This window comes from Denticeps clupeoides, chromosome 10 (assembly GCF_900700375.1).
Source record: "Denticeps clupeoides chromosome 10, fDenClu1.1, whole genome shotgun sequence".
In the NCBI taxonomy this organism is placed as follows: Eukaryota; Metazoa; Chordata; class Actinopteri; order Clupeiformes; family Denticipitidae; genus Denticeps; species Denticeps clupeoides.
The window spans coordinates 19,911,799-19,932,007 of record NC_041716.1 but is presented as its reverse complement, the minus strand read 5'-3'; the positions used below and the strand labels follow the sequence as shown (position 1 = coordinate 19,932,007).

Sequence of the window (20,209 nt, the reverse complement as noted above, 5' to 3'; positions counted from 1 at the left end):
GATCGAACTTGAAATGTTACAGTAAAACGCTCTGCTGTACAGTCGTCTTCAAATAATAAAAAAAGTGTCTCAGCGACTTTATTGAACTACAGATGGTGTATTACAGTACTTGACACGCTCACTGCTACCGTGCCAACTTCAGTGGGCTGTGGCGATTTCTCTCTCGCATGATGGTGCGGCCATTCCTCTCGGTATATTCCTCCCGACAGCTCGACTATCGAATGAACTCGCTCGATCGATCGTAGCGCCGTATGCTGCACGCTCGGTAACGGCGTTTTCGACGATGCCTCCCGAAACCGCGAATGTAATCCTGCTGGCTAACAAAACTGGCTACTCGGGAAAAGGAACTAAATTTACGCATTTGCTCCCAAACATAGTCGCGCCGCTGTTAACGATCTGGTAGACGTGATGCAAGCAGCAACTGGTGAATCTGATCAGCATAGAAAATAAATTTACGACAATATAGTTAGTTAAAGACCTTCAGCTAGTAAGAAACTAGCCAACTTAGCTGATTAGCTAAGGTCCCGGCGTGATTGACGCGTCAACTAGCAAAGACAAATTTTGCAAGGGGGGCAGCGCGATGCGGAATGAGATGAATGAGTAAGGGGGAAAATAAAGTAAAATAACTAAAATAAAATAAAAACAAAACCCCGACGTTTGCTCCCTCGCTCTCTTTTCTCACTTCACGACTTCATGTTGAGAGGAACATACTTTCCAGCGATGTCGGCCATCTTGCGACTTCCTCGCGGACTAACACACAGTGGGAGGGGCTGGCAAGAGGAGGAGAGTGGGTGGGGTGAAGTGGGGTATTGTGGGATATGTATTTTTTGCAGCTCCCAATTTTAACATTGTGGAAACACATGTTTGCCGAAAGAGGACTTCATTTACCAGATTTATCTGAGAAAAAAAATGGCCTTAGTGACGAGCCATATTAATACAAAACGAGACTTTAGTATGTGGTTTCCAGGGTTCGTTTGTAATTACGATGTATTAATTTGCCAGTAATTTTGGTTTACCCAAACTGGGTGCTTACAACTAATCATGTATTTTTAATTGTTTTGGGGAGACACGTAGCAGATAATGTGACAAATAATTTAATGCATCTAACCAATCTTATATATCTTATGAAGATATTTTGAAGAGAAGGAAAAAAAAGGACAAAACAGAAGGCATATTGCAATATACAGAATGTAATTTTATGGAGTTCTAACAGAGTAACATAAAAGGCTGGACATTTTAAGGAAGGGACATTTTAACACTATATGTTCATATATTCTTTCGTGATATATCAGTGATTAATGCTTATATATGTAGTTCTTTCCCATGTACTACGTGGAGTCATCAATATTCCTGCATATTTCTGTTCTGTTCTTTCTCTAATGCCCAAAGTAAACTGCAGCATCTGTATTATTTGCTCTACAATGTGGTCTGATATGGATACATTACATTACGTTACCTAAGGTGAAATACTATAAAGTATTCTTAATTACTTAATAAATCGACGTAAATCGAATAAAGGTTTTTGCACTGGGATCATTTCTTTTGCAGCAAGCAACAAATTAAAAAAAAATTGTAGGGTCAGTCCTGCCAATAATTGCAGTACCACTTTTGACCACTAGACCACATAGTCAAGGTGTTACTCTTTTACCCAATCAAATAAATGTTGCTATTACTAGGTAATATATGACGTTTTTTCAAGATATAGTTTTTTTTTCAAGACTATAACAAAAATACTTTTGTTTCTATAAAACCGTTCCCTTTTAGAACAGTGTGCAAGGTTTGTGTAATTAGTTTAAATTTTTTTTGCTTTTCATATAAATAATTCAATGTCAAATTTCCAATGTTGTTAGTTTTGAGCCTACATCTGACAATGTTGTTTGGCTGGCTGGTTTATCGGGGTGTACAGCCCCTTTTTTCAGTAGAGTGTGGTGCGTGTCCGTGTGCGTTGACCGACAGACGACGCCCCAAGACGCGCGCCACGCCAGCGCTATCAGCCACGCACACACCCGCGCCTGGACAAGTCTGAGCCAAAATGTCACCCGGGTCCGTCCTGTCGCTGTCGAGAGTCCTGCAGACGACGCGAGGAAGACTTAGCGCCTCTGCCGTTCATGTAAGCGGTGCCTGGTCATTCATTCCCCCCTAGTTGCCCCTTCCTATGGGCTCAGCAAGGTCATCGCTAGCATTTTAGCTCGAATATCACCTGCAAACTTTATCTTCTTTTATTAATGATGCTTAGTCTCGATGCAACGGAGTTAGCAAGAGTGTTTGTTGGTTGCGAGGTTGGCGTGGGTGGCTGTGAGGTAAAACGACTCTTCTGTTCCGTGCCAGGCGCTGAGACTGGCACCACCAGCTCCCCTGCAGAGGAAGATCTCCTCCTACACCGTGAGTCCAGCTGCCATCGCATCTTATTAAGACAGAAAAACACTAGCACCCATTCAGCGTCCTCGTGTATTCATGCTACTCACGTTTAAAAGGGAACATGCCAGCCCAGTTTGGCTAGGCGAGGCAGAACTCATCTTGCTGGATTTGCAGCGCCAGGCGGGTGCCACTTTTTACACTTCAGGGTGATGTGGGCTTCTCCCAGTATAATTGTTTTATTTTTGAAAAGCAGGGAAAAGTTCAAGGACAAATATATATTTCTAGCAGAGGGTCCTAATGAACTAGAAAGCATGTTGTAAGTCGCTCTGGATAAGGGCGGCTGCCAAATGCCTTAAATGTAAATGTAGCTCATGAACCACCCCGTGGCCTTCACTTACACAATTTAAGGTCATGGAACGTACACAAAACAAGCTAAACGTCCATTAACAAAGCCACACAATCGCACAGGCAACTGTATAATGTATAAAGGGCAGGAGTAGTGAAGTGAAGTGATTGTTATTGTGAAACACTGGAGCGCAGCACACTGTGACAAAAACGAAATGTGTCCTCTGCTTTTAACCCACCACCCTTAGTGAGCAGTGGGCAGCCATGACAGGCGCCCGGGAAGGAGTGTGTGGGGACGGTGCTTTGCTCAGTGGCACCTCACCTTGGCGGTTCGGGATTCGAACCGGCAACCTTCTGATTACGGGTCAGTTTCCTTACCCGCTAGAGACCCTCCATTCACTGCCCCTAGTAGTGGGCAATGTAGTGGAGCAGTATGTCAGGACACTAACAGTAAATAGTTTCATGAGCAGCATCAGGTCTACTTGTTTCAGCGTTAATCAGTTATGTATAATTGTTTGAGTTATTGCAATCTGGATACAATTTTGGTCCAAATGGTCCAAAATTGAAAAATCCCAGAAGGAGCCCCAGTGGACATGAGTTATTACATTTGAATTGTGAGTTGAAAATAAAAGTTGTAATTTGTGTTTGGCCTTTCTGATGGTCAGATGCAATATTCCACACAAATGTATACATATTTCCTTGTCCTCATCTTTCAGAAACTTAATTAGCTTCTCCATGTAACGAGAAATGACAGATCTTATTATTATTGAGGTTTGGTGTTTTTTTTCAGCTGATGCACTTTTTTTTTTTTTAGATTATTATTGAGCCATCTTGACGGGTCCCATGTAGCTTGGGTCACATATATACCCTCTACTGGGATTCTCCACAAGCATGCCCAACTCAGATTGGTTAGCAGTGCTTGGTCAGAAGCACCCAGGTTTATCCACCACTTACTACCATTGTGTCCCTGAGCAAGACACTTAACCCTAAGTTGCTCCAGGGGGGACTGTCCCTGTAACTCCTCATTGTAAGTCGCTCTGGATAAGGGTGTCTGATAAATGCTGTAAATGTAAATGTTCATGCCTTCTCTGTTGGCCATTGCGATGCATCTAGTGTCCCATGGGAGACTGTGCGTTAATTAAACATGCAGTATGACATTTTCAGTGGTTGCCGATTGCAACCAAATTAACCCCCCCTCATATACGTCTCCTTTTCCAAAAATGTTGGCCTTTGGGTGCCAGTAGGTGCTTTCAGCCACCAATTCACAATCCAACCTAACGCTATAAATGATTTCACTTGAGCCAGAGATTGGCGGGTCTGGGTTATATTCCTTTTCATCCTAAATAATATAATAGTAGTCTTACTAAAGTAATTACACCCTTGATAACGTTTTTCATCCATATGCTTTGACCCTGCTGCTTCTTTTGTTTGTTACAAAACAAAATATAACTTATATTTCAACCTGCTGACTGACCCTGAATCAAAGTGGAGGCAATTTGTGTAAAAAAAATAAACGAATAAAAAAATTTCCACTATGATGCAAGTGCTTTACTATGCGTACCTGCTTTTAAAAGCCGCTTGTAACACTTTGGCTGACTCATTCTTGCCCCTTATTAATCTCTGTTCGCTCGCTCTCTCTACAAATGCTCCATCATTAGGGCCAGAGAACTTTGAGCAGTGAGTCACAGTAGTCTGATGAGGAGGCACGTTCATCGTTTTCATTGCGGGTTATATGTTTTCATGCAAGATTAAATAAATCTCAGATTTAATTTTTTTTCCATCACCAGCCACCCCCTGCAAAATATGGAGGTCGGCATACTGTTACCTTGATACCTGGAGATGGAATTGGACCAGAACTGCTGACTCATGTCAGGGAACTCTTTAGGTCAGATACAACCCACTAACCTTTTTTAATCTGCATACAGGCCTAAACACTTTTTTTTTTTTCACGTGATCTTATCTGATGATTATTCACAGGTTTTGCTGTGTTCCAGTGGATTTTGAGATTGTGAGCATTGATTCAAAGTCAACTTCCGATGATGACATGAACAATGCCATCACCGCCATCAGACGCAACGGTGTGGCACTGAAAGGTCTGTAACAAAAACAAGCTTGTTCGGTTGTGCGTGTAAATTCTTTGATCGTGCTAATGTCCTGTGTAACAGGCAACATAGAGACCAACCACAACTTACCACCTTCACATATTTCCAGGAACAACATTCTCCGGTAGGATGTTGACGAAACCATGACCACTAGTTTTTAGGTGTGAACAAAATAATGTCAGTTCAACATGATTATTTGTGTGATGACCTTTTCTCAGAACAAGCTTGGATTTGTACGCCAATGTAATACACTGCCAGACACTGCCTGGTGTTCGTACCCGACACAGAGACGTCGACATCATCATCATCCGGGAAAACACAGAGGGAGAGTACAGCAGCCTGGAGCATGAGGTGTGTGTGTGAGTGTGTGTGTGTGATGGGTGTGTTACTCTCTTTTTCCTCGAGGCAGTATTCTTCTTTATTTCCCTGTCACCCTGTCTCCCCGCAGAATGTGCCTGGAGTTGTGGAGTGTCTGAAGATCATCACTCGAAAGAAGTCCCTCAGAATCGCGGAGTACGCCTTCAACGCGGCACGGCAGAACGGTCGCCGAAGGGTCACAGCTGTACACAAGGCCAACATAATGTGAGAATATTTCCCTCTCTGTCTCCTTGACTGGCCGTTCGGCTGAATCCCTGAATCTCTTTGCAGGAAGCTGGGCGATGGCCTCTTTCTTCAGTGCTGTAAAGAGGTTGCAGCAGGATATCCAGAAATAACATTTGACAGCATGATTGTTGACAACACAACAATGCAGGTAAAATATTACTTCATTACTTTAACTGGACTGAATTAACAATTTCAGTGAAAAAATAAAATGTGCAACTCCTCTGTGAAAGTAGTGCATTCAACCCATTAGGGAGCAGAGGAAACATCACACCGTTCCTGTACCATTACTAGTGTTCACCAACTGCTCATGGGACACTTGGAATTGTGTCTTTTTGTGGTGTCTATTATTATTGCACCTGCATGTGATTATATTCACCTATATTTCAAAATCTTGTGCCCTCCTTTTGTCATTTATTAATATTAGTATTAAAACACTCTTCATTTAATGGCACTGAGACTGCATCATATCCCTGTCTACTTACGACAACATAAATATTACATGAACATTAATGTTTTTTCCTACATTCCTGTTGTTTTCTCACATCTTATGTGACCTTAGACCTGAAGGCTTGTATAGTGTGTGAACACTTACCTGTTTCTCATCACCACCAGCTGGTCTCCAAGCCCCAACAGTTTGATGTCATGGTGATGCCAAACCTGTACGGCAGCGTGATCAGTAATGTCTGTGCTGGTCTGGTTGGGGGCCCAGGATTGGTACCTGGTGCCAACTATGGCAAGGACTATGCTGTCTTTGAAACGGTAAGAGGGAGTGAATTTATTTTTGTTGCTAGATCCCATCGAGGTGTGTTTCACTGAAGGACGTGTGATGCTCAAAATCCCCCAGGCCACTAGGAACACTGGGAAGAGCATTGCCAACAAGAACATTGCTAACCCCACTGCCACTCTGTTGGCTAGCTGCCTGATGCTTGATCACCTGAGGTGCGTGATTGCAGCCTATGTTTTTCACACCATCACTTAGTTTAGTTTTATAATGTTGTAAATTGCACATCATCACAAAGTCTTCTATGTTCTATATTTTAGGCTCCATGGGTATGCCAGCATGATTCGAAAAGCAATCCTGGCTACTGTATCTGAGACTCGGGTATGGCAGTGTTTGTGTTATTCAGTAGCAACATATTTCTTAGAAATTTTATTCAAATGCATAGTGTAGGTAAAATTCATTTTAAATGGCTTAAAGTACTTTAATAGTGTTTCTCTTTGCTTGCTCATGTGCTCCATAGCTGCACACGGCTGATCTGGGCGGTCAAGGCACAACCTCTGAGGTCGTTCAGTCCGTCATGCGGGAGATTGAGAGCAAAGGGCCTCGCACCTCCGAACAAATCTGATCTGTCACCGACTGAACACATGAACATCTGCTGAACTCAGCCTCCCTCAGTCAGCGCTGCCAGAATCAATTGTGGTCCAACATGGCGAACACATGGTCAACTGGGAAGTGAAGGTGCTTATTTGACATTGTAGTTGTTTCTTCCCACTCTTCCAGTTTCTAGGGAGAACTCCATGATCGTAACTTTTTCTGTCTCTTGTCTGTATTAGTATGTACCTTGTGCATCGATGTGATATTTAGGCATTTCATGTTTAGTAAGTAAGGGGTGTGATTGGATTTATGTGGTAAATGTTTTAGGTAGGCAGCAATAATTACAATCAATAAAAAAGGCAAACATTTAGTAATGTTAAGACATTATTTTACTTGAACCACTACTATTGAAATATTGAAGCACAACTGTGTTTTACATGAACATTTTCTGTAGAGTGTTTTTATGAAAAGCACAGAGGTCAACTGCTGTTTGGCATTTGCTTGTTTTGTTGCCTGTCTGCTCTGAATATCAGTATATTTACTATAAACAGTATTTAAATTTATGCCCCAATTTCATTTTATTTAATTAATGCATGTTGATTCTCCAAAGACTTATTGACTCTTGCACAATATATATGAAAATCTGAAAATTCTACCTGTTGTTGTAATAAATGAACAGTTGTGAGTGAGAACAGCCTGCATTGTTTCTGTTGGGTTTACTGCTCACACACATGGATATGTAATTATAAAGTACCGCCAGTAGATGGCACTAAAATACTATAATTAATTATGAACATATAAATTAAATTATGTTACCTACAAATGCCATGGAGCTTTAAAGTAATGTATTTATATAGTGCCAGTATAATCTATCATGATTGTATTCAACTGGGGTGAGTTGGTTTTACAAACGCCACTTTCTTAATGTCATTTTAAGGCCAAATGATAATGATTTCTGATAAGATCAAATGGAACTCTTTTTTTAATTATTTAACCATTACAAATTTAGCTAAAACAACCCCCTAAAGTGTGAGTACTCTCCTAAACCAAAGTTAATGAATCCACTAAACTCACATTAAAGTTTTACCTCACAATTTGAAACTTGGTTGTTTACGGAATGGGAAGTTACAGCTGTGGCCCACAAAGTCAAATATGAGGCCAATATGAATACATGATCAAAAATATTCAACTCATGCTGGCGATTACACTAAATGAAATGGCTATCTGTAAAAAAATATCTAAATCGGCATCACAGTAACAAAAAAGAGGTTGAAAGAGGTTGGAAGGCAGATTAGATTTTTTTTTAGCATTAATTGCAGATGTTGTAATGGTAATCTGGGTAAGATGTGTTTAGGTTAAATTAAGATGAAAATGAAAGGAACAGGGTGAGACATTTTGGTATGAGAAACTTCAAAAGAGCCAGCGTCCCCCTGTGTTCTTCAAATTAATTTTAGAGAGATTTTCCTAATGAGGGGGCAATTGAGCGGAGAGAAAAACACCAGGAAAAGAGGGATAAAGGAAGATATGAGGCTGGAGCATTACGGAAGAGGAAGAAAAAATGGATCTTTGGCAAAAGACTGAAAGCCACGTCACAATGTTGTGTGGGCGAGATTTTTGGCGAACTTCCCCTCTGTCACAAAAACACATAAAGTAGATGTCTCCAAAGACCCCACTGGCCCTCTCCAGCTGAAGCACAGAGAGGATATCAACTGAGTTTGATGGTAGGGGGTGTTTTGACCACTTGAATGTGAGGGTGAGAGGAAATGTGCAAAGCAATTTGCGACTTGTGCTGTACTAAATTTTCCACACAATGTTGGTGTTTCAGAAATGTAAATGTTTTTTGAAAAAATCACTTGGACTGAGAACACTGGAAAGTTCGGCCGGTGCATGTGTGTGGACAGATTTATTATGTCATGTGACCGGCTAAAGATCTACCAAAGTGTCTACAGGAACTATTCACATTGATCAAAAGACCAGCGAATAGCACAGATGTGGACAAAGGACAGATGGGGCATGCAGTGAGGCCCTCTTCCTGTCACATATTGTCACTTCATCTGGGCCAGAGCACCAGAATTCGCTCAATGAAATGCCACGTACCGTGGAAGTCGGCACCGATGACTACACCGTTCTCCTTGAGTCTCTCACTCTCAATCTCTGTATTGCTCTGTATTTATATCATCTGAAGTGGAGGTTTGGTATTTTGCCCATTTCCTCACTGTTTACATAGATACAATTGGTTAACTTCATGAAAAATTCAAGAATTCCTCAAATGTTGCCAAAATAACAGGACCGGTCATCTCAGAGGACCCAGACAAATCCACGCACTCGCTCCTCACAATCCCTGTCTACATGTTAATGTTAAAAACATGTCTTTTTCCACCATTTACCTCTATCTCTCTCCCATGTGTTGTTTTCCCTGCATCTGGCTATAGTCCTTGCTTGGATGCCGGGCTGTCCATCACACTCGCTGGTGCAGGCTCCCCTGGGCCCTGCTGATTAGAGCGGACACCCGCTGCCCTGCTTAAGACCCGTAGTCACCTCTGATTAACTTCATCAGCATTAAAGCAGAACAGCAAAGGAAGATGGGAAAAGCAGATGGTATTTGGTGGTGTGTGTGTGGGGGGGGGGGGGGGCTTACTGGTCTGCCGAAAAAGAAGTCACAATATCATTGTGAATGTTAAAAAAAATGTGTGGCTTGATTCTGCAGTAAAAGGAGACTTTAGAGATAAACTAAGGATCTTCTGGAGCCCCACGGGTTCCTCCATGCCAGGCAACTGCTGCTCTCACCTCCGCAGTGTCAGCTTCCATCTGTTCAAAATTTTCCATGACACCCCCCAGTGCCTTTTACAAATCTCTCCAGGTAGCATTTTTCCTAAATGCACCAACCCAATCAGTCAACTTCCATTTCGTTCCTCGTTCCTCTATCATCTCTCCCTCGGCCTTCTATCTTTCTCCTTCCATTAAGCTATCTCTGTGTTTAGTTTATTGTCATCGACAGAACTTCACTTCTCCCGCCCTTATTACATTCAGAACGTTCCTCGTAACGTAATGCCTCCAGCTCCATGCCCAAGGCAGAGCAATCAGTCTTTTGTCTGAAAGATGCATTTGGGTATTACTCTGCCCAGATGGGGAGAAAGTGCGCTGGACACCGAGGACGGACGCGTCTACCTAGTTCTCCCAGCTGGCGTTGCAAATGTAGGTAAAATTGTTGGGCCAGTTGTTTGTGGTCTCTTATGGGAAATGCCTGATGTGACATGGGTAGAATTTGGTTATGGATGTGTGGGGCTCAGTCAGGTGCCATTTGACATACATGTCCCCCTTGGGGCAACAGAAGCCCAGTCTATCTATTCAGCTGAGCTCATTTCTCACATTCCTGCACCATTACTGGCCCTCCCTCATCTCCATCCCCCTTTCCTCTCACACGCACCACATACCTGGCACCCCCACCGCTCCCCTCATCAAAGCTGCTGCCCCAGCCTCTGTTTTCAATATTTCATCTCCACTTTTTTTTTTTAGCTCTTTCTCCATCTGACTGTTTAATGTTAGTTTTCTGCTGATGGCCCAGGTTCAATGAGGTCACTGAGTGTTGAAAAATGAAATATTTCATTTATTTGTTCATCTAAGGCTCTAGACTGGAACAGCAGCAGTGTTCTGATGAGGGCCTTGGCGGCAGCAGCAGGGGTTTCGGTTCAGCTGTTCAGTTATGTTGGTCACTCAGCTACTGAACCCCTAATTGGGCCTTAAATTGCAAAATGTCTGCCTGATCCAAGGCTGTAGCCAAGGACTCCAAAACATGTTTTGTCCTGCTGTTCAACATACTGTTTGATGCTGAACATTTTTGAAAATATCCTCCCTAACATATTTGGTGTAGGCCCAGACTGGTCCGAGGTTCCATGCTGATTTTCGTTAAGTGCAAAAAGCTCTTTCAATAAGAACATGGTCATCAGATCTGGACCACAGGTATAAAAAAGGTGTCCTGGTTTGATGAATCATGTTTTCTCTTCACATCAAACAGACGACCAGTTTTGTGTGTGGCACCAGGATGCATGATGTGAGAATGTTCTGCTGCGATCCTGTGCTACCTTGCACTGAAAAGTGAACACTGGCTAAACTTAAATGAATTGAAGTCATTTGTCATGTAATGTGAATAAACAGGTTACAGAAGGTTTGATTACTTCAATCACTTCAATTTTTAAAGTTTAGCCAATATACTCTTTTTGTCAGTGTGTACCAACTACCTTGTTACCTTGTTGCTGACCAAATTCACCCCTTTCATGGAAATGATATTCCCTGATGACGATGTCTTCTTTCACCACAAGAATGTGCCCTACTACACATCATTTGAGGAACAAAAGAAGGAGTTTAAGATTTGACCTCCAAATTCTCCTTATATAATAATCTAGCATAATCTAGTATACTGTATAATTTAGTCTAATCTATAAAGGATCTACCTTACAGTTTGCAGGGGCAGTGGTGTCTTAGCGGTTAAGGAAGCAGCCCCATAATCAGAAGGTTGCCAGTTCGAATCCCGATCCACCAAGGTGCCACTGAGTAAAGAATCTAATGATGATGATGGGTTAAAAGTTTTTGGGAAAAAATGGAGTAAGGTTCTGCAATGGATAGTTTGGTGCCAAATACCATAGCATACCTGCAGAGGTCTAGTACGGTCCATGTCTTGATGGGTGGCAATAATAAAGTTTTAGGCCATTAGTCGTAATGTCACAGGTAATATGTGAATGATTAAGGCTCCCACCCCCTTTTTTTCAATCATCCCTCAAATTCACTGTCCCACTCTTGGTAAGCTGCATTTCAGCCAACAAGACGCCAGTACCTCATAGCATGCATGCCTGTCTGAATAATTCTTCATCATATCGTCTGCCACCTCTTATAATTAGTGTTAGCTGACCAGACGCAGAGGCAGGTCCTCCATGCTTAATTCCCACCAAGGCATAATAAACTATCCTTTCATCATTTGCCTGTGAAGGCTAATTACCTCACCTCTGATCCGAGAACAAGAAGAAGGGGCGATAGTGATCTGCCTGCCTGACTTTGTGTAAGTTTGGAATGATGGAATGTTCTTTCCCCCGAATTCTCCTTGCACTTGTTCCATCACTCTACACATCCTCTGGATCCTTCTCTCTGTTTTGAATCAGCATCAGCGAAAACTGTTCTGCACATCAATCCTGTTGACAGTAAGAACGATAATACACCGTAATGAATGAGCAGATCCACAAGCACAATAACTCCACAGAATATTATTATGAATTATCGTGTAGAGGGAATAAAGTAAGAAACAGGCTATTTGTTTAACCACTGCAAACTTGCCCAAAGCTAATAAAGACCCGCTGTGATCGTTTCGTGTAAAAGAGAAACACTGGCTGTGACTAAAAAAAAGGGAAACATTGTGGTGACAAATTGTGCAATTGTATAGTTATAGTAAATGACCTGCAATACCAAACAATCCTTTTTCCCAGAACTCCTCCAGAATCATCATTTTCAAGTGGCTCGTTGTCATCCAAGTCTCTAATGAAATGCAATATAAATACATCTCCAGATGTCAGGGTGTAGTGCATGGCTCCAATCCAATCTGTTCTTTTATCACAACCACACTAACCAATCAGGAAAGAAGCCAAATCACTGAATTGTAGCAGACCTACAAAATACAGTTTTTTCCTGAACTGGCAGTAGAAATGTGGTCACCCACTGTGGACAGAACAGAACAACTGCAGAACCAGAACAACTACATTATACAGGTAAGAAGGTAGGTAGGTCTTTATTAATTCCTTGGGAAGTGTCATGATTAGGTGCTGGAGACTCACCTGGCACCAATCTGCAGGGTGGTTTTAGGCGCTGTTAAGCAGCCCATCGGGACTGTGACATTTTATGTGGACCGTGATACATTTACATTTACAGCATTTATCACTGTCCCTATGTCACTGTCCCGTAAATCACTGTCCCGTATGTCCCGTCTCTGCGCTTCATTCCCTCGTCAGCTCACAGACATGACAAAATGTCGCAGCCCCTAACTAAAGCACAGAGCAAAAAGGCAGAGGAGAACAACGGAGAAGAACTCAGCCAGTCGTGGTGAGCATGGGCGCCAGCCGGGAGTGCTGGAGGATTTCCGTGGGGTCAGGGAGTTCCGCTGCAAGACGCTTCAGGACTGGGTTACGCCCCCCAAGAGCTGTGTCTTCGTGGTGGAACATGGGTCGGGTCATGGTGCACCACGCTGGGGTGCAAAGAGCGGTTGTCGGAGGGTCCGGGACCGCCTCCCTTCGCAGGGCAGGGAGCGACACAGTAAGCGTCAGAAGCGACATGCAGCGACAGGGGCTGCACGTCACCAGAAGGCACCACGCTGGGGTGCAATAAGCAATTTCTGGAGGGACCAGGACTGCCTTCCTGTGCACGGCAGGGATAGACCACAGGTAGCGTCAGAGGGGACATGCAGTGGCAGGGGTTGCACGTCAGCACAAGGCACCAACCAGGGGTGCAGTGAGTTGTCCCTGCAGGGTCTGATCGAGACCACCATGCGGGACAACGTCTGGGAGCCAGCCGGAGGGTCCGGGCCGTCCAGTGGGAGGACACAGCAGGGTAATACTGTGTGGAGTCCTGATTGGAGCAGTGCCTGAAACAGCTGGTATATTGGTCTGTGATCTTGGTTCTTCAACAGTGGTCTTTGATATTAATGTTACCATTCCTACAGTGTGTTTAAAGTCCATGAGATGGAGGTTGCTTCTAAACTCCTTCTACATATTACAAAATTATTGCTGAAAGAGTGTGAAGACTGTGAACAGTATTCCATCTCTTTTAAGTGAAGGATTTTGACTGAGGTTGATTGTTTGGTCAATGATCAATTGGACCAGTATTCTGGTTCAAACATGCCGTTTTTAGAATGTTATAATAATTTATTATAATCATATAATCAGTAATTTTTCAAAAACATAAACAATCATTGTGAAGTGCAATGTAGGTAAGATTTTCAATGTAGTACAAATAACATTCTAACAACAGTAAATAACATTCATTTTAGGAAGAAAATAAGTTCCTGTATAAAGTAATTGGAGAGCCAGCAATTTTCTGAGGTGGTTTTCAAAATGAAAAAGTTCAGAACCACTGGTCTATGCTGTCTGCATGTGGGTTGCAAGACCCTCCTTTTTTCTTCCATGGCAGCTGAAGCATTTCTCCAGGGTGAGCTATCTGTCAAGGGTGTTCACTTCATCATATCTGTTATTGCTCTCCCATCGGCAGCCCTGCCCTTGTCCGGCACTGTATTCACACTCCTGCAGCGTGGCCCATCTGCCTCTTTAATGCGCCTCTACAGGAGTGTCTCCATTCATTAGTGTTTGTCGATTCCACCACTTGCCATGCAGTGTAGAAGGGAAAAGCACAGAAACAGCATAAGTACTGTACAAATACCAAAAGGTTGTGTTTGCTGGGTGTAAAATTCATATTTACGGTTTTACAGCATGTTTTCATTACCGTCTCATCTATACATTAGTGCATTTTAAACTATGGTCAGTGGGTCAGATCCAGTATTTAATACTCAGTAGGTCAGCTCCACATGACATGAATTCTTTAATTTGTTTTTTCATCAGTTCATTTCTTTAATGCTTTTGTATATGACTTAAAGGATTTGAATACTATTATCAGCTTGCAATGCATCATCAATAAGAATTTGTCTTGTTTCTGAAAGCTAACAATACTTTACTTTACTTTACTTTACTTTATTTAGCAGACGCTTTTATCCAAAGCGACTTACAACACAATATGTGTTGTATTTTGCAAATTGCAGTTGTTCCCATTGCTGTACTTGCTAAGAATATGCTAAGAGCATATTAAAATAAACCCAAGCAGATGTGGTGACTGCAACTCGTACAAGAGCAGCTGAGAGCTGGCTTGGTGAATGCAATGGCCATTGCTGGAGTGCTGGAGGGGTTTGCTGTGCTTGCCTTTATCTGAAATGCCGTGCAGCAGCCTGATGTTCCCGGAGATATGGCTGGGGCAGGTAAACAGTGCATGTGTCTTCCCGGCAGCCCCAACTATAGAGAATTTCTGATGCTATTGTCACAGGCAGAAAAAATGGCCAAATGTAGTGTCATGCTAATGAGCTTTTTATGGGATGGGAGGCAGAGGATGTGTGGAAGGTAATGACACTGAGCCTGCCTCCCATGAATTAACTTGTGGTGTGACCATGAATCACCCCCCTGTAAAAAAACCTTTGTGACTGTACATTACATCTACATGCCTATAGCAAACATGTGTGAGGTGGTGTGGGGGGGCTGGAGCAGAGGACAGAGAGAGTGAAACTGGAGAGACGTGGAGGGGGGACACACTGAGAGAGTGTGTGTGCCTACAGGAAGTCAGGAGTGAGTGATGGAGTATGCCCACATGTGCATGCTGTGTATGTTTGAGTGCCTGGAAATCTGTATTGGCACAGATGCATTGCCCCGCCCAAACATTAAAATGTCATAAATCAAAATGCATATATCGAGACTTCATGACAACAGAAATAAGATGACAAACATCATGCTGTCCTGTACTTTTGAGGATGATTTTAATATCCAGTGTGTTTAGTTGGGTCAAATGAGATTCCTAATAACAGGCTGTTATTTGTATGGTGGGTGAGATGGCTCCGGGCGAACTGGCAACAGACACACTCACCATTTCCTGTCTTTAAACTCCCTACTTCACTACTGTACGATAGAAGTCCATTTCTCCAGGGTCTGAGCAGTCATTACTGTAAATATGATTTCTTTTTGGTCAATTTCTATAAATGCCATTGCTCAGCAAAGCATACTGTTTATGGGTATTTAATGGTTTTTATTTTGAAATGAAGTACCTGTAAATACTATCTTACTTCACTTCCAAATTAGTGACTAAATGGAAATATAAAAAATATGTCATGGAACATGCAAGCTGCCAGGGGGCCTTTGTGATTGGTAATTTTAATATGTATATGTATAAAAATGTATGCTGCTGTTTCACATTTAAAGTATATGCAAGATTTTGATATGATACAGAAACTACAAAATATTATATTTGCCTTCATCTACCACTTTTGCATTTTTGTGTAGACCCCATATGCAAAACAGGTGAAAAAGAAATCATACAGGGAGTGCAGAATTATTAGGCAAGTTGTATTTTTGAGGAATAATTTTATTATTGAACAACAACCATGTTCTCAATTAACCCAAAAAAAACTCATTAATATCAAAGCTGAATGTTTTTGGAAGTAGTTTTTTGTTTGTTTTTATTTTTAGCTATTTTAGGAGGATATCTGTGTGTACAGGTGACTATTACTGTGCATAATTATTAGGCAACTTAACAAAAAACAAATATATACCCATTTCAATTATTTATTTTTACCAGTGAAACCAATATAACATCTCCACATTCACAAATATACATTTCTGACATTCAAAAACAAAACAAAAACAAATCAGCGACCAATATAGCCACCTTTCTTTGCAAGGACACTCTAAAGCCTTCCATCCATGGATTCTGTCAGTGTTTTGATCTGTTCACCATCAACATTGCGTGCAGCAGCAACCACAGCCTCCCAGACACTGTTCAGAGAGGTGTACTGTTTTCCCTCCTTGTAAATCTCACATTTGATGATGGACCACAGGTTCTCAATGGGGTTCAGATCAGGTGAACAAGGAGGCCATGTCATTAGTTTTTCTTCTTTTATACCCTTTCTTGCCAGCCACGCTGTGGAGTACTTGGACGTGTGTGATGGTGCATTGTCCTGCATGAAAATCATGTTTTTCTTGAAGGATGCAGACTTCTTCCTGTACCACTGCTTGAAGAAGGTGTCTTCCAGAAACTGGCAGTAGGACTGGGAGTTGAGCTTGACTCCATCCTCAACCCGAAAAGGCCCCACAAGCTCATCTCACCTCCACCTTGCTGGCGTCTGAGTCGGACTGGAGCTCTCTGCCCTTTACCAATCCAGCCACGGGCCCATCCATCTGACCCATCAAGACTCACTCTCATTTCATCAGTCCATAAAACCTTAGAAAAATCAGTCTTGAGATATTTCTTGGCCCAGTCTTGATGTTTCAGCTTGTGTGTCTTGTTCAGTGGTGGTCGTCTTTCAGCCTTTCTTACCTTGGCCATGTCTCTGAGTATTGCACACCTTTTGGGCACTCCAGTGATGTTGCAGCTCTGAAATATGGCAAAACTGGTGGCAAGTGGCATCTTGGCAGCTGCACGCTTGACTTTTCTCAGTTCATGGGCAGTTATTTTGCGCCTTGGTTTTTCCACACGCTTCTTGCGACCCTGTTGACTATTTTGAATGAAACGCTTGATTGTTCGATGATCACGCTTCAGAAGCTTTGCAATTTTAAGAGTGCTGCATCCCTCTGCAAGATATCTCACTATTTTTGACTTTTCTGAGCCTGTCAAGTCCTTCTTTTGACCCATTTTGCCAAAGGAAAGGAAGTTGCCTAATAATTATGCACACCTGATATAGGGTGTTGATGTCATTAGACCACACCCCTTCTCATTACAGAGATGCACATCACCTAATATGCTTAATTGGTAGTAGGCTTTCGAGCCTATACAGCTAGGAGTAAGACAACATGCATGAAGAGGATGATGTGGACAAAATACTCATTTGCCTAATAATTCTGTACTCCCTGTATTCAGGACAGTACGGTACTTAACATGCAAAGTAAATTCATTTTTTAAACAGTTGTTTGTCTTTGGGAGAAGGCTTCAGGCACCTCTTGAGCACAATGGACCAAATGGTCCCCGACCCTGAACTAGACAAAGGAGCATTTTGCACAAACAATAACAATTTCCTCTGGCTTGGACAATTCATTTTTGGATCATATTTGATGACAGCATTACAGGAACATGGCTGTCCAGTGGGACCAAATTCTACTCCTGCAAAGCATTTCAGAATTATGTCTCTTTGTGGGGTCCAACAAGGGAGGTGTTTTTTGGAGAGGTCTACAGTGCAGACTGACATGGTCCCTAAACACAGAGCAGGGGCTCTGATCTACACAGTGCCAAAACTTTGAGTAAACACAAGAGTGCAGACTTCATCAAGTCATTGAGGTGGACTTGCCCCATGTGCACACCAAATGGATGTCTCTGCTGGAGTGCAATGTTTTAATGTTTGTCCAATATTTTCAATATTTGAATGTTTCTTCAAATATGCCATCAACTCTTAAAAAAAAACCATAAGTTTTGTGCTTTTCACACCCACAACCTAATGATTGATGTCTAAACTATGTATGTGTCTAAAGCAAAGCAGTTTTCTGTATGAACTGCAAACATTATGTTCAATTTTGATTTTGAAAACATTACTTAATTTGCCTGTGAAGATTCTCAGTCATCCAGGTGAATTTGTACGTTCTGTGGATGCAGAATGAAACGTCTCTACATTAAAGAAAGAAAGTCCAGTTGCCATGACTCAACTTTCAGATTACTTAATTTGAGAAACAGAAGACATTTGAGTCATGGTAGCTTTATAGTCAGTGGTTTCTGAATTTTGCCAGGTGGGAAGAGTTGTAGAAGTCCTGATGAGAAATTTAAGAAATTGCCAAAACCAACACCAACAAGAGCAGTGGTGGCTATGCAGCTAAGGAAGTAGACTCAAATTCAAACCCTGAAATGAAAGAAAAATGAAAGTGAAGTGATTGTCATTGTGAAACATTGCAGCACAGCACACAGTGACACAGCGAAATGTGACCTCTGCTTTTAACCATCACCCTTGGTGAGCAGTGTGTGGGGAAGGTGCATTGCTCAGTGGCACCTCAGTGGCACCTTGGCGGTTAGGGATTCGAGACAGCAACCTTTTGATTACAGGTTTGCTTCCTTACTTGCTAGGCAACCACTGCCCGCAAGGTGCCCAACCGTCAAGGTGCCACTGAGGTCCCATTGATATAGGTACTGTCCCCACACACTGCTCCCTGGGTGCCTTTCATGGCTAACCACTGCTCACTAAGGGTGATGACTTAAATGCAGAGGACACATTTTTTGTGTCACCGTGTGCTGTGTTGTGCTGTGTATCATCAAAAATTCACTTTCAATTTTCAACACATCAACTCAGATGAACGTCTGTTGACACAACCTGTGATATTGATTTGAAATAGGTTAAAAAGACATCTTTGTTCACTGACTATTTCATGGCTCCATTGCTTTGCTTTTCTATAAAAACAATGTCAAAATGTGGCAATTTGTAGCTTGACCATTATCGGGATTAATCAAAATGACTATACTTAGAAGACTGGCACAGATTGTAAAACTGCCACTGGATAATTTATATAAGACCTGTGATAAGGAAAATCCTCTTATGTGGAGGGCAGTGACAATAATGATAATGCAGTCAGCCAGCAGGGGCGCCAGACCTGTGCTTATTTTAGAGCTGAAGGCATATTTGAATGGGCTGTTGGAGGGTGGTGCTATTATTTAGCCCTGCTCGAGATGGGTGAGTGGATGTGATTTTCCTGTGTCGAAGTTCAGAGTAAATGTTTCTCCTTGTTTTTTCTGTTTGTTTCCCTTACAAGACCCCCCCCGACTCACACACACACACACACACACACACACACACACACACACACACTATGCGTTTTAACATAATCTTGACATGTCTTAACATTCCTTAAATGTACCACCAGGCTTCAGATGTCAATCAGTCTATATTTACAAACTAAACATATTTTCCACCAGAACACACACAGACACACACACACACACACAAAGATATAGACTGATTGGAGGGGTTTCCTCAATGAGTGGAGAGACAGTGTGATTGCTCACCATTTCTCTCGATCAGCCTGAAAGGAGGGAGTGTTTACCTTGCACAAAAGAGCAGCGTCTGTTGCACAGCAAACCCATCACCTTCACACTGCTGCCAAACACACAAGAGGTTTGGTTAAAGCCACCGGGGCAGCGCTTTCCTCTTTGCAAATGAGTAAAATTGAATATAATCATGTGCAATTCATATCTGAGGCCTAATTTCAGGAACGAAACCATTCTCTCATGTTCATTCATGTTCATGTCAATGTACTGCGCAGCACCTTCTGATCATGCAATTAGGGCGACTGAGGACGACTGAATGGAGAAGGGCGGAAATTAGTAATGGCGTCGTTTGATTGGTTCTCATGACTTGCAAAGGAGCTGGAGCAAAGGATTTCCAGGACTTTGATCATTTCAGGAACAATCACTTATTACGTCTGCCAAGGTGTTCCAGAGCAGTTTCTCTGTCGGTGTTTCTCTGTCAGGATCAGAAAGAACCAGCCCAATTTCCATAAAGATTGGTGGACGGATGTGGCAAAGACTGCAGAAGATCGAGTGAAGTCCATGGGAAGGATCCATGAATACAGTTTCATTATGATCCATGAATAGCATTTTAATGAAGCTTCAGCATTTCTTTGCTGCCTTGGACCTCACGATCACGTCAATGGCAGCAAAATGTAATTGTGAAGAAACAGTGAACTTTATTAATAATTCTGGGATGGGCCAAACATAAATTATTTTT

At 42.2% G+C, this 20,209-nt stretch overlaps 1 protein-coding gene across 1 annotated transcript; it reads left to right on the top strand.

Annotated features, from left to right (window-relative positions):
- The first annotated feature begins 1,912 nt into the window (after window positions 1-1,912).
- Window positions 1,913-7,412, top strand: LOC114798109 (isocitrate dehydrogenase [NAD] subunit gamma, mitochondrial-like). Its single transcript, XM_028993529.1, has 12 exons — window positions 1,913-2,110; window positions 2,329-2,382; window positions 4,491-4,588; window positions 4,681-4,796; window positions 4,869-4,929; window positions 5,024-5,156; window positions 5,254-5,387; window positions 5,454-5,556; window positions 6,021-6,167; window positions 6,253-6,347; window positions 6,450-6,510; window positions 6,650-7,412. The coding sequence occupies exons 1-12, from the start codon at window positions 2,033-2,035 to the stop codon at window positions 6,752-6,754; spliced, it is 1,185 nt and encodes a 394-aa protein (XP_028849362.1). The 5' UTR covers window positions 1,913-2,032; the 3' UTR covers window positions 6,755-7,412.
- The last annotated feature ends 12,797 nt before the right edge of the window (window positions 7,413-20,209 follow it).